This window comes from Anabrus simplex, chromosome 2 (assembly GCF_040414725.1).
Source record: "Anabrus simplex isolate iqAnaSimp1 chromosome 2, ASM4041472v1, whole genome shotgun sequence".
NCBI classification, from domain to species: Eukaryota; Metazoa; Arthropoda; class Insecta; order Orthoptera; family Tettigoniidae; genus Anabrus; species Anabrus simplex.
The window spans coordinates 934,858,929-934,874,343 of record NC_090266.1 but is presented as its reverse complement, the minus strand read 5'-3'; the positions used below and the strand labels follow the sequence as shown (position 1 = coordinate 934,874,343).

At 40.4% G+C, this 15,415-nt stretch overlaps 1 protein-coding gene across 1 annotated transcript in view; it reads right to left on the bottom strand.

Annotated features, from left to right (window-relative positions):
- The window catches only part of Cht10 (Chitinase 10), a 356,983-nt gene that overhangs the window by 13,509 nt on the left and 328,059 nt on the right, over window positions 1-15,415 (bottom strand). Inside the window, exon 38 of the mRNA XM_068226063.1 lies at window positions 3,796-3,938. Within this exon, the coding sequence (XP_068082164.1) occupies window positions 3,796-3,938 (143 nt within the window). The remainder of the gene's footprint in view (window positions 1-3,795; window positions 3,939-15,415) is intronic.

Genomic DNA, 15,415 nt, shown 5'->3' with positions numbered 1-15,415 from the left:
TTGCAACAGTTTCATCCTGATTGACATGGGGTCTTCTCTAATTGTTTTGCCCGTTCCTTTCAGTTCCTTTTTAGATTTGAATAGTTCGTTCCGTTTGCGGTACGACACGAACTTCACTGTTATCGGACGCGGCTTATCTGTACTCATCTTGCCTACCCTGTGACTTCTGTCTATGTCCTCGTGCGTTAAATGTACTCCAATACAGTCAGCTAGCTCGATGACAATTTTGTCCGTGTCCTCACCACTCGGTTCCCGCACCCCGAACACACGCAGTGATTGCCGCCGCTGATTTTGTTCGAGAGCATCGGTTTTAGTTTCGAGCTGCTCCCTGAGGTCTGATATTGTCTTGTCTCTGGCTTCGAGCGCTTCCCTCATCTCCTCGATTACTTTCGTATTAAATTCTATCGTAGCTTTAAGTTGGTCTATAATGGCCCTGGCTACCTTGTCTTGTATAATGTTTGCTAGCGTGGCGAGTGTTTCCTTGTCTCTCACAGCTTCCTGTAGGGCGCGCTTCACTGGGCTGTCCGTTGTTACGACCTTTCCTTTCCCTGGCATGGCTGTTTACAAGAAGGATTATGTTCTTAATTACTTGTGATACACTTTGAACTGGCTGTTCGTAGCACGGTAGTTTTACTTATCACTTAGTTGAAAGTTCCACACGTAAATGCCGATCTTGCACCTTCAAATCACTGATAAACCTGGAGACTGAAACACACGCTACTAAGCACCAGGGTATGTCATCATTTCCAGGTGCCTTGTTCCTATTTAGATATCTCAAAGCTCTGTCGAATTCTGACCTCAAAATTCCGTCTCCCATTTCATCAGAATCAACAGCCTCTTTTCGTCCCAGAAACATATCATGTGCGTCTTTACCTCCATACAATAGTTGGATATGTTCCTGCCATCTTTCTGCCTCGTCTTCCTTCCCTAGAAGTGGTTTCCCATCTGAGGTCTTAATATACATACACCTAGTTCTCCTTTCTCCAAAGGTTTCTTTGGTTTTCCTGTACTCAGCATCTAACTTTCCTAGGACCATATCGCCTTCAACATCCTAGCATTTCTCTTTCAACCATTCTTCCTTACCTGTCCTACATTTTCTATCCACTTCATTCTCTAATCGCCTGCATTCTCTTCTACTCTCCTCACTTTTCGCATTTTTGTACTTTCGTCTTTCATCAATCAGGTCTAGTATCACATGAGTTATCCTTTGTTTATGAGTTGATATTTCCTTTTTTCCTAACCTTTCTACAGCAACCCCACTGACCTCATTCTTCACGACTGTTCATTCTTCCTCTATTGTGTTTCTTACAGCCTTTTCATTTAGTCCTTGTGCAACATGATCCTTGAAACAATCCCCCACACTCTTTTATTTCAACTTGTATAGATCCCATCTCCTTGCATTCTTCCTTTTCTTCAATTTATTCATCTTCAAATGACATTTCATGACCAACAATTTGTGGTCAGAGTCCACGCCTGCTCCTGGAAAAGCCTTGCAGTCCAACACCTGGTTTACGAATCTCTTCCTAATGAAGTCTATTTGATACCTTCCAGTGTCTCCAGGTCATGTCCACGTATACAGCCGTCGTTTTTGGTGTTGAACCAAGTAATAGCAAGGACTATATTACGATCGGTGCGGAGTTCAACCAGCCGACTTCCTCTTTCTTTCCTCTGTCCCAGTCCGATTTCTCCTACTGTATTGCCTTCTCTTCCTTTGCCTATTACTGCATTATAGTCTCCCATCCCAATTAGATTCTCGTCACCTTTTACACGTTGTATTAAGTCTTCTGTTTCATCATGTATTCTTTCTATTTTTAATCATCCAATGAACTAGCAGACATAGAGACGTGCACTATTGTGGTGGGCACTGGCTTGATGTCTGTCTTGACAACAGTAATCCTTTAAGTATGCTGGTCGTAGTAACATATCAGCTGCCATATATTCTTATTCATTGTTAAACCAACTGCTGTATTTCACCTGTTTGATTTTGTGTTGATAATTCTGTAGCCCCCAGACCTAAAATCCTGCTCTTCCTGCCAACGTATTTCATTTATACAAACTACATCTTTAATCTATCCATCTCTTTTTTCAGGTTCTATAAACTACCGCATTGATTCAAACTTCTAACATTCCACGTTATGACTGGCAGAATGTCTATATCCATCTTCCTGATGATTGCCCCTTCTTGTGTAGTCCCCGCCCTGAGATCCGAACGGGGGACTATTTTACCGCCGGAATACTTTACCCGGGAGGAAGCCGTCATCAGTACATCATTCATACAGAGAGAGATGCATGACCACGTGGGTTAGTTATGGATGTAGGTTCAGTCGTGTAGTAGTATCAATATTTTTTAAGTCATATTAAGGATTATTTCAAGGCCATATCAGTGGATCATTTAGACTGCCAATCTTGCAGCTTCCGAAAAGCTGCTATCCCCCTTTCGATGAACCATTTGTTAGTATGGTCTCTCCACAGATACCCATCCGATATGGTTGCACCTGCGGCTCGGCTATTTGCTTCACTGGGGCTCACACAACACCCCCCCGCGGCAAGGGGCCATGGTTCGCATGGGAGGAATTCCCCTATTACCCCATAGCAATTCGTTTGTTATTATACAAGAAGTCTGCGAGAGATATTTTCCTGTGTCAGTCCTATTTGTATACTACGATGCTAATTACAAGTTCAGTCTCTGATTCAATATTTGATTGGGATAAAATTTCATTCATTCCTTCACCAAGGTTATGTTTTCCAAGAATTGTGTTTACTTCAGCCTAGTTATTCTTTTTTACCGTTTATGGGAATAAATTAAGAGTTTCCTTACATTTTACAACCAAGTATTCCGTTATTCATCTCTAATTTATCAGTTTCCATTTAATCTCCTAATTTCTCTAGAAATTCGTATGTTTTCTTTGTCTTTCTCTCCACGCTGTCAATACATTGTTGAATTGAATGCGAAATAAGGGGCATGGCTTACATTACTAAACTAACGTATAGTCCTACGTAAATCAAACTTCCTTTTACTCGATAACGTTGCTCTCTTTATCCCACTGATCCATATGGATCATTTCGTCAAGGGTTAGTGAGTAGCAGTCGAAATGGTTAACAACATTTTCAATAATTTGTCTTTTCTTAGTTTTTCTTTTGGTGATAATTAATTAATTCCTTCTTCCAGTGTAGACTTCATTAAGAATACAATTCTAAGCTTTTGTCTTTCGAAAACGAATATAAAATTTAGAACTCAATAAAATTCCTGCAAACATGACAATTGTAAGTGGAGAACTGAAAAGCTTAAAAGTTTCTTTCTTTCGTCTTACATTGTTAGAGCATCAGCGTATGCTACCAGGCATAGTGTAGTTCAAATCCAAATAACTAACCTACGGATCAGTCATACAGTATGTTAATACCACTATTGAGGGTACTCACCATCTCCCAATGTTTCTAGAAACTATACTCTGACAAAATGTAAACTGAAGTAAACCAAATTACAGTTTTCTTCATTATTATTACCATTTCCTTTAACTTGATGGAATCATAAGGCGTTGGGCGATTTTCTTCACAATAATACTTCATACAGTAAACGTTCAATATATGATGTTACAAAGCAGCGGAAACAAGCGTAAAAAGTCGACAGTGAGAAGGGAAGTTACATAACAGGAAAATGAATAAAAAGTGACGGCTAAATACAACAGTTGAGCCAGGAAGAAATTGAACTGGAAGACGTTGGTTAATACTTTCTCATATTAGCTTCGTTGAACTAATCCAGTCATACTCATATACTTGATGATTTGATATACTTACTGCATTGAAGTAGTCATATGTGTCTCCTGGATAATAGTATAGTGGAGCCACATGACCAGTCTGCTTATCCCAGTGACCGTGGAAATCATATGTCATGACAGAAATCCAGTCAAAATGATCCGATAGTGATGGTACATCATAACCTGGAGAATAAGACACATCGGTTAACAGTTTATCCCTATATGACCAAAGCAGCTTATGCAGAATGAAAGGTATCTGGTTCATGTAAAAGTAAGAAGACCAAATAATTCAGTCTAAGTATATCAAAGGCAACGTCTGTTCCTTTTTAGGCTAAATTAATAAGCTTGATTGAGGTAATATTTCATGCAATCCACTATATATTTAATAGATTCTTATGAAAAACGACCTTTATTTTAATGCATGGGAAGGTGAAGGTGATCATTTCCACTAAGCGGCTTGAAATGTGTACAGTCGCTCAAAAAGGAATGAGCGAATGATGTTCCTCGCATTTCATATTTTATTAGACTTATATTATCCTCGAAATAAAATTCACCTCCAATGAAGATAGAAATCCTATGGATACTCACAACAAACATTAGGTTCGATTGCTTCTGAGAAAGTAATCAATCATCAATCACCACTGATTGCATCTAGGGCAGTCACTCTGGTGGTAGATTCCCTATCTGTTGTGTACCTAGAATTTTCTTGAATTATTGCAAAGAATTTGGAAATTTATTGAACATCTCCCTCGGTAAATTACTCCAATCCCGAACTCCTCTTCCTATAAACCAATATTTGCCCCAATTTGTCCTCTTGAATTCCACCTTTAACTTCATATTGAGATGTTTTCTTCATTTAAAACCCCACTCAAAATTATTCGTCTACAAATGTCATTCCAGGCCATCTCTTCTCTGACAGCTCGGAACATACCACTTAGTCGAGCAGCTCGTCTCCTTTCTCTCAAGTCTTCCCAGCACAAACATTGCAACATTTTCTTAACGCTATTCTTTTATTGGAAATTGCCAAGAAGAATCTAGCTGCTTTTATTTGGATTTTGCCAGTTCTCGAACAAAGTAATCCTGGTGAGGGTCCCATACACTGGAACCATACTCTAGTTGGTGTCCTTCCAGAGGCTTATATGCCCTCTCTTTTACATACTTACAACAACCCCTAAATACACTCATAAGCATGTGCGGGGATTTGTACCCTCTATTTACAATCCCGTTCATGTGACTACCACAGTTAAAATCTTTCCTTATGTTAACACGTACGTACTTATTGTGATCCCCATAAGGAACTCTCACGCCATCAACACAGTAATTAAAACTGAGAGGACTTTTCCTATTAATGAAACTCACAACCTGACTTTTAACCCCGTTTATAATCACACCATTGCCTGCTGGCCATCTCAGAATATTGTCGATGTATTTTTACAGTTGCTCACCATCTTGTAACTTATTTATTACTCTATACAGTATAACATCATTCGCAAAATGCATTATCTCTGATCCCAGTTCTTTTCTCATATCATTTATATATAAAAGAAAACATAAAGGTCCAATATTACTGCCTTGAGGAATTCCCTCTTAATGATTACAGGATCAGATAATGCTTCACCTATTCTTATTCTCCGAGTTCTATTTTCTTTTGTCTAGTCCAATTGTACTCACTTATGCCAGTAATCTCCCATGATCTACCCTATCAAGTGCCTTAGATAGGTCAGGGCTTTTGATAGGGTTGTAGCTGCATGGAACTTATTCAGTACAATACACTCATTCCTTTTCGAGTGACTGTACATGTATTCCAGCAAACATTCTCGTTCACAAGAAAATGTTTAGCACCTACAAGAAGTGGTGGAAGTGAATCGAAACTGTACACGTTTCAAGGTAATGTGAGTGTATACAAGGATTACAGTATCATATTAAAGAAGCCGTGTATCCCCTCCTGAGGAAAGTCGGTCCACAAATGTAGTCACTTGTTCTCGATATCTTGTAGATTGGGTTGGAGTTAACGTCCGAGCCGATCCCACACATGTTCTATTGGGGACAGATTGGGGTGCGAATTTGGCCGCGGAATGCATCAACATGACACAGGCATTCCATAGACACACAAGCCGTGAGTGAACGAGAGCTATCTTATTGGAATACTCTACCACAGTACTGTCTTGAATGGTATCACATACGGAGGCATGATGTCTCTGACGTACGGCTATTCCATCAAGGTCCCTCGAATCACTAATAAAGGTGATATGAACCGTACCTTGATGCCAGGGATAATGCCTGTGTATCTCTCCACAAAATGGGCAAGGTGTTCCTTCTCCTATCATGGTTATCATGGTACCGGTAATGTAGAACCGAGATTCATTGTTGAAGATGATGTGACGCCACCCGTTATTAGTTCATAATATCCGGTTACGACACCACTTCAGACGCAATCGTTTCTCCACCGGTGTTATTGGCAGCTAACGTATGGGACTGTGAACGCGTAGACTGGCTCATGCCAGTCGTCGAGACAGATGCGAGGCGTAGTATAGAGTCCAATAACTGTGTTGTGATTGCAGACGCGTATATCATGGGTTTAGGTAATGCAAGGCGCACAATTCGACAATCCTCCCAAAGAGTGGACTGTTTTGATCGTACAGAATCTTTACACGACGTGAGTTAGTATTCCCACTTGCCCATTGGTTCCAACATCGTGTTCTGTGACATAAAAATATCCGATATTCCTGGCATATACACAATACGACCACCCGGCCTCATGGTGACCCAAAATACGGCAACTATAGAACTCTTCAAGCGCTTGTAATGTTGTCTAACGCATCTACGAGGCACACCTTGTATTCAATGACCTTCGATCACTGTTTTGATTGTCTTAGGCTCCACACACGCTTGATAACACTATCACATCAATTGTTGTGACCCAATTCATGCATTCTGGTGTCTATTCTAGGCGTTTCCAGACACTGCAACTCTAGCAATTTATACACTAGGAAAACATTGGCACAGTCCTTTTGGGTACCTAAATTGCTTCTTGTCAATGATGCTCAGCTAATACAGCTAACGATAGCTGCTACAGTTTTCGTCAACGAATTATAGAATAAGAATGGTAGTGACCGTTGTTGAAAGGTAGACTCTACCAGGAGGTATGTTATAGGGGAGTCAAGATGGAGAAAAGTGGAGCATTTTTTGAGTTAAGTTCGCGCACTTTCGCCAGTATATTCGTACGTTTATCCAGAATTTGCGAAGGAATTTCTATAACATGAAATATATCGGTACAACTTTCATCAGTGATGTTCCATTGCAGCAGACAGCCTCCTGACAGGCTTTCCAGAGGGCATTGATATTGCGTGGACGTCTATTACCTAAGGCCCTTTGTTAGGAGCCCAAATGCACAGAAGTCCATGGGTAACCTATCGGTTGCCTTCAACGGAATGTAAGTAAGAGGAATTGCGCGGATTCCAGTTTCCATTCTCTCTAAGAACACACGAGTCGAACGAAAGGTGTGGCTGGATGGACAGGGTAACCACTTGAGACAAAGGCCTTCTCTTTCCTCACCACCTCTGGTGTACGGCTGGTGGCTGGTCGTGGATTTGCCTGCTTTTTCCCTCTGGAATTAAGCCCAGTCGGCCTTTGCCTTTTTTTAAATTCAATACAGCACTGATACCGTTCTTGCACATTCCTTGGATTGCAGAGTAGCTATATTTAGCATCGGAAAGGGATCTTATATAGCCTTCCCAGTAAGGGTCAATCCACTGCGGCATCGTTACAGCTGTTACGAAACTCTACACACACGTTCTCAGTACTCACATGAATCATCACTCTCTGTTTTGACGTGCTCGAGTTAATAACAGCGGTACCAACGGCCTTCATACTCGTCACCAGAGATCCCGAAAGACCTTCTGTACAACATCATTCACAGACGCGTTCATATCGAGTATGAAACTGAAGGCAAAATTTAAAGTATTTTATTAGCCATACCTCACTAATCAGAAATGACTATTTCAAGCGCAGGGCAGATAGAAAGCCAGCTATTATTCCCAATTTCTCCCTGTAGTCTCAGTTGCTGTGAAGCATTTCAGAAACACTTAGGAAGTGTTACAAACCGAATGTTCCTGCTGGAGCCGTTATCCTTTATTTCCGTAAGAATTGCATCACTTGGGGATAAACTGGGTACAGGGTTCGCAATGAATAAATTTAGTGTACCTAATATTTTAGAACGTATCCTCCTAAGTGATAAACTAAACATCTCTCTGCTTTATCAAGCTTGCAGTGGATATTTGACTTTCCCAATCTTGATACCGAGGGTTCGAATGCTGAATTTCGATCACTCGCTACAATAAATTGCATCATATCTGTAGACTTGTGAGGCCTGGCAGGAAAAGGAACCTCTCCAGCGATGACTCCGAGTAGAGCTCGACGGCCGACGGAACTGTGTGTACAGGGGCGTATTATACGGGCTACCGGGGCTACCAGCGGTAGCCCAAGAAAATTACATTAAAAATTAAATAACACTTTATTACAGTTTCAACAGAGCATTCAAACAATCGTAACATTCTTGCGCATTCTTCTTTATCGAAAGAAATGATGGTTAGTGGGCAAAGCTGTAGAAACCGTGACCGGAGAGCGGCAGCCTTACGCCCCTCTCCCCATCACATTGCACCACCAACTCTTTCAGTGCAGGCTTAGCACTAAACGCGAGCCAGTTGTCGCTACAACTAGCGGTTTCTTTCATAGTTTCAAACGTTTAAAGCAACAAGTAGCCTACAATAAATATACTTTATCGCGCGCATGGGTCTGAATATCTTTTGTAGTTGTAGTATTTTAGATTTTTGGTTTGTTTGAGTGTCTGTATGTGGAAGGATTGTATAATTTTACTTATAGTGCCTTGTTTTATCTGAGCCAGCTTTGGTTTTGTGAGAAGATGATAGGATAAACTCCCGCTGGAGCTTTAAATGTCAATGACTGCATAGAAGAGAGTTTGTTAAAAATTCCTTTCAGCTATCTTTGTCCATACCGTGACAAAGCTCAAATTATGAAAAAGACAATGCCTACCTGAACTGCAATTGTGTGCCGAAACGAAGGTAACCCAGCGTAACTATACACGTCATATCATATCACCTACAATATATATATGATAGATGGAATTGGTTGTCCGGCAGTTCTGAGCTATCCAAACTATATTGCTGGCCATGTTATTTAGTCGTGAAGTTAATGTATGGTCAAAGGAAGGGTTTTCGGACATGAACCCTTTTCGCACGGCAGTTCAAAAATATGATAAATTGAAGGCTCACATTTGCAACAGCATGAACTTCGCGAACTTCGGTAAAACAAGAATAGATTTATAGCTAGATAAACAACATGCTCTGCACACTGACCAACATAGTGTTCTTGTAAAAATAAATAGTGAAATTTTACTAAGTATTCGATTTCATGAAAAATCAGTTAATGAAATTCTTTTCGCCGTATATGAAAACAGACTAAAGCAAGTGATCAGTGAAGTACTAAAATCGGCAACATGAATTGTGACAATACCAATGACCTCAGCACCTGCAGAAAGAACGTTTTCTGCGCTAAAGAGGATAAAGTTATATTGCCGTTCATCGCAGACACAAGAACGTTTGTTTGGCATTAATGCCAGTTGAAAAGCCTTTCTTCAGAAACTTCGCAAGTGGCGCTACTACAACTTCATTGAAATCATCAAGGAATTTTTATCCCAAACCAGACGTCTCAACTTCACATACACATAGATAAGATTTAAAGAAACGTAAATATGTTTTGTGTGTTACTAAGATGAGTGGTAGCCCAGATCTTCAGAGCAGTATAATCCACTGTGTGTTTGTAGCTCGGAATTTTAGTTCTCTTGTGCTTCTCTTCCTGTATTTACACTGAATGAACTACATATTTTTGAAACATAAAATCAATTCTGCATGTTTTGTATATAGTATTATTTTTAAATAAGTAATTTTTCGTTAGTGGTTTATATGAAAATCTGAATAACAAAAATGTCGACAGTTTTTGAACATTTTGATTGTCTGGTACTCATCGAATATGTAAGTGAATTGTCTAGTACGTACACAAGCATGTAAAATACGGTTTTCTGAGTAAAACGGTGCACTGCATGTCAAACTTTTTTCTTTCTAAGAGTGATTTAACACGTTGTAACATGTGTGGGCAATGCCTCAGTAAATGGCCTGGCATTTAGAGCAAAGCACTTGTCACTTGGAGGGTTAAAGGTAAGAGAGATAGTAGGATTCCAATCAATCAATCAATCAATCAATCAATCAATCAATCAATCAATCAATCAATCAATCAATCAATCAATCAATCAATCAATCAATCAATCAATCAATCAATCAATCAATCAATCAATCAATCAATCAATCAATCAATCAATCAATCAGAAATCAATCAATCAATCAATCAATCAATCAATCAATCAATCAATCAATCAATCAATCAATGACTACTGATCTGCTTTTAGGCCTGTCACCCAGGTGGCAGATTCCCTATCAGTTGTTTACTAATGTCTTCTTGCTAGATTTCAAAGAAGCTGAAAATTTATCGAACATTTCCCTTGGTAAATTGAGGCAGTCCGTTTGAAAACTCGTCTTTTCCAATGAAAAAAGAATTAGACGTAGTATTGCCTCCTTGGTTAGAGTTGTTCTATCACAAAAGTTTGCGCCAAAACTTGCCTTTTCCTATAGAAATCTCTCACCAATGTTACAAAATGATAATTTCAGCATGTGACATCACGCTACAATTTACCCGCGCATTATGTCAGTTGTTCTTGAACTATGTTAGTATTAAGGCGGAAACACACTGCTGTCACTTCACGTGAGTTCGCGCGTATCGTGACGCAATCGAACCTGTCAAGAAAGATGTGCTATGCCTTTTCGCACTATATGAAATGTAGAGTGATCACACTGCACTCATGTCACGGCTGTTGACGACGACTGACGTTATTGTGACGTAGAATCTGGTGACAGCGCTCTTCACGCGGAGCACAATTTTCTGCTCTTGCATATCTCTGGCGACGTGAAGTGTGAATAGAAGCCGTTTCTTTTAGCGATATGGAAGAAATGTTAATTGAATTGGTGCGTGTGCATGAGAATCTGTATGACATATGTTCGATTAACTATAGAAATCAGCAAATGTGGCATGAGGCATGGAACAAAATAGGAAAGGAATTTACTAGTTTTAAGAGGCATTCATTTGTTGAAAACGGTCCACAATTGTAGTTATGATTACTATCCCAATAATAATAATAATAATAATAATAATAATAATAATAATAATAATAATAATAATAATAATAATAAATTAAATGACGTATGGCTTTAAAGTGTCCGAGAACAGTTCGACTCGCCAGGTGCAGGTCTTTTGATTTGACGCCCGTAGGCGAATTGCGCGTCGTGATGAGGATGAAATTATGATGAAGGCACATACACCCAGCCCCCGTGCCAAAGAAATTAACCAATGATGGTTAAAATTCCCGACCCTGTCCGGAATCGAACCCGGGACTCCTGTGACCAACGACCAGCACGCTAACCATTTAGCTACGGAGCCGTACATAATAATAAATTAAATCCTACACAAATTACAAACTCAAATTATCCTGTTGAATTAGAGATCGCCGGGCGAGTTGGCCGTGCGGTTAGAGTCGCGCAGCTGTGAACTTGCATCCGGGAGATAGTGAGTTCGAATCCCACTCTCGGCAGCCCTGAAGATGGTTTTCCGTGGTTTTCCCATTTTCACACCAGGCAAATGCTGGGGCTGTACCTTAACTAAAGCCACGGCCGCTTCCTTCCCACTCCTAGGCCTTACCTGTCCCATCGTTGCTACAAGACCTATCTGTGTCGGTGCGACGTAAAACAAATAGCGAAAAAGAAAAAGAATTATGGATCGGTGAATAAATATTTATTGTATCATCCAGTCACTACCGCAAAGTTCATTTCTTCTTTGTTCAATTTATTCTTCCATGACGAACTGTTGGTAATTGAAGTGGCACAGAGCCTTCAAGCGAGTTGAAGTAATTTTGAAATTTGCTCATATCTGAAAAGCTTATGTTGGACTACTCCGAATAAGTTGCAAACGCAGAGCGTACTTCTGCCAACAATTTCATCCTTGATGAGATGATGTAAGTAGTTGAATTCATTTTTTATTTCAGCCTGAAGTACCGTACATCTGAAATTTTTCTGGATGCCCATTTAGCTCCCTTACTAAATGGTGGTATTCACCGCAAATTATTTTAATGTACCCACAGTCGTTTGCGACAGACAGTACTCATGGCAACAGAAATCACAGGCAAAGAAAAGATCATCAGAATCCGATGAACTGAATGTACTATCGTAGCTTGCCGTCGGTCGAAGTATACTGTGATCTGTGAACGTGAGGACAGTGTGTTTCCTGTCTTCACGCCGCATGCAGTGACATCATCAAGCTCCTCTCCACGCTGCCTCAGCTCAGAGATAGTTCACGTGAAGTGACAGCAGTGTGTTTCCTGTCTTCACGCCGCATGCAGTGGCATCATCAAACTCCCCTCCACGCTGACTCAGCTCAGAGATAGTTCACGTGAAGTGACAGCAGTGTGTTTCCGCCTTACGGCACACTTTATCTTGGTGCATTTGTTTACGGCGGTAAGGAGTAAGGAGGGAGCTGTCCCGGTTCCGGAAGTGCTGCCAACTGAATGAAAATGAAATCTGAATTGAATCGAGGATATGATCGATCGATATGAAGTTTCTAAACCGTTATCATCTAAGCCAACAATTGTGTCACATACACATTATATAACATTTATCGATACGAATCTTGTTCCTAGCATGAATTCTATAGTTTGGCTTTGCTGTGTAAACAACAACAGTACTAGTACGTAAGGTGTACGCCAGATGTCGCACAACGATGCTTAAACGATTCATAGTTTGTGTTTCAAAGGTTGCCAGTACGAATCTCGAAGATTGCTGAGGTCGACCGATTCAGCACTAGGGTGTAAATGCATCCAGATAAAGTGTGCCGATAATAGTTCATGTAGTTTTGTGCTCTGAATACAGTGTATTAGGATGGCGGAGAATATTACTCCTGTGTGGAAGGTAAAGGGAGAAGAACGAAGAGTGGTTTCGGAATCATGTGTAAAACTAAGGAGAAAAGAGAGAGAGAGAGAGGGGGGGGGGGGGGTGCCACCTTCAAAATGCAGTGCAGCCTCGTTAATACTTCGCTGGGGACAATTTTATTGTCTCTACTTGAAGTATTTTAATTTTGTCTTCGTTAGTTAATGATATATCTTTCTTCCCTCCTACAAATCAAGTTTCTCAACAGAAGGCTCGATACACAAGCCCACAGGCACAAAGGGTTAGGGGTGAGTAGCTCAGGCAGTAGAGCAATGGCCTTCTGAGCTCAGCTTAGTCAGGTGATATTTGAAGGTGTTCAAATACGTCAGCTTCGTATAGGTAGATTTACCGCCACGTTAAAGCACTCCTGCGGGACAATATTTCTGCACCTCGGTGTTTCAGAAAATCGTAAAAGTAGTTAGTGGGGCGTAGAATCAATAACATTATTATTATTACAAATATTTACATTATTAGTAAACTCGACGAGCTTGAAGGTTATCTCGCAACTTTCATCCGTCTCGACGTCGACGTAAACAATCTTGTTGAAACGGAAGTTCTTTGTGATGCATCTCAGCAGGAGTCATCAGATTTTAGAGTGTAATTTATTATTAGCGTGATTAAAAACAGCAAAGTTATGTTTTATTTTAAAATTTGGTTCTATCGTGAGTGCAGTATGGCCTATAGAGAAAGAGTATTCTCGAAGTACTTAGTGTCGATAGGATGTAAATGTGATAAATCCACTGGAGTGTTTCATTTCTTAATGAGTGTCTTTATATTGATAGGAGAAAGGTGTGCTTTATTAAAACGTTACATTAACAATATTTTAAATACGTTGTGCAAGGTAAAATACTTGATTTTCTTATTGCATGGTCCAAAACTCGTCTGATCCAAAATATAAATTTAATTTACTCACGTTCTATTAATTATATTCATAATTCCTCATTAAGACGGGCCTCTGACTTTAGACTTGAACGCATAGTAATACAATTAAATAAGTGAGAATTATATTAGAAAAATTATACGTTTGTTCATTTCCTGAAACATCATTTTGATGGATAAGACGAGTTTTGGAACGGACTGCCTCAATTATCCTAGTACCTAATTCCTCTTCCTGTAAACAAATATTCGTCCAAATTTGTTCTTTTAAATTCCAACTTTAATCTTCAAATTATAATATTTCTTACATTTAAAATCTCCATTCAAGGTTATTCATCAATAAATGCCATTCCATGCCTTATCTACACTCACAGCTCAGAACATACCACTTAGTCGAGCAGCTCGCCTCCCAGCCCAAAGTTCGCAAAATTTTCGTAACGCTACTCTTTTGTCGGAAATCACCCAGACAAATCGTGCTGCTTTCTCTTGTATCTTTTCCGGTTCTCAAATAAGTAATTTTTGTGAGGGTTTCATACACTGGAACTAATTTGGTTTTTACCAGTGACTCACCCGTCCTCTCGTCTGCATCCTTCCTAAAAGCCCTAAATATCCTCATCACCGTAATGATGGGTATGTCAATTTTCTTAACAACCTCGCCAGTGGCGGCTCGTGGCTGTAAAGTGTGGTGATGAGCTATTACCCGTTCGGTTTCGAGCGACAGATTTAGGAACTTCCTTCTTTCTTTTTAATCTGCTTACCCTCCAGGGTTGGTTTTTCCCTCGGACTCAGCGAGGGATTCCACCTCTACCGCCTCAAGGACAGTGTCCTGGAGCTTCAGGCTCTGGGTCGGGGGATACAACTGGGGAGGATGACCAGTACCTCGCCCAGGTGGCCTCACCTGCTATGCTGAACAGGGGCCTTGATGGGGGATGGGAAGATTGGAAGGGATAGACAAGGAAGAGGGAAGGAAGCAGCCGTGGCCTTAATTTAGGTACCATCCCGGCATTAGCCTGGAGGAGAAGTGGGAAACCACGGAAAACCACTTCCAGGATGGCTGAGGTGGGAATCGAGCCCACCTCTACTCAGTTGATCTCCCGAGGCTGAGTGGACCCCGGTCCAGCCCTCGTACCACTTTTCAAATTTCGTGGCAGAGCCGGGAATCGAACCCGGGCCTCCGGGGTGGCAGCTAATCACACTAACCACTACACTACAGAGGAGGACAAGATTTAGGAACTACGTGTTCTTTTTGGTTGTTTTGTAATCGTACCTCGTACCTTGTACCTGTGACTGGCGGAGGGTCCAGCACGTGACCACGATTTATTGAATTTAATGTTTCGTCATGACCACGAAAAGCTAGTTCTTGCTTACTTAAATAGAGCACTGCATCAATTACCAACTGAAGGAAAAGCCTCTTTAAATGTACATTTTCACTGAACTGTACAATTACAATATACAGTCTGGCATTTTCCTTCAGGACATCAGAGATCGTATTTTGGTTTGTTTCCAATGTCTTGAAATCTAGCTGCCATATTTTATGTTCTGCAGAGTCTGAGTGCTTATGTAAAGAACGTGTTATGTTCAAAAGAGCTGAAAATCCTTCTTTATTCCAAACGTTATTTTTATTGATAAAAGGCAAGCAGGCCCAACAAAACAACTTTTGTAGAGCTGGAGAGGAGCACA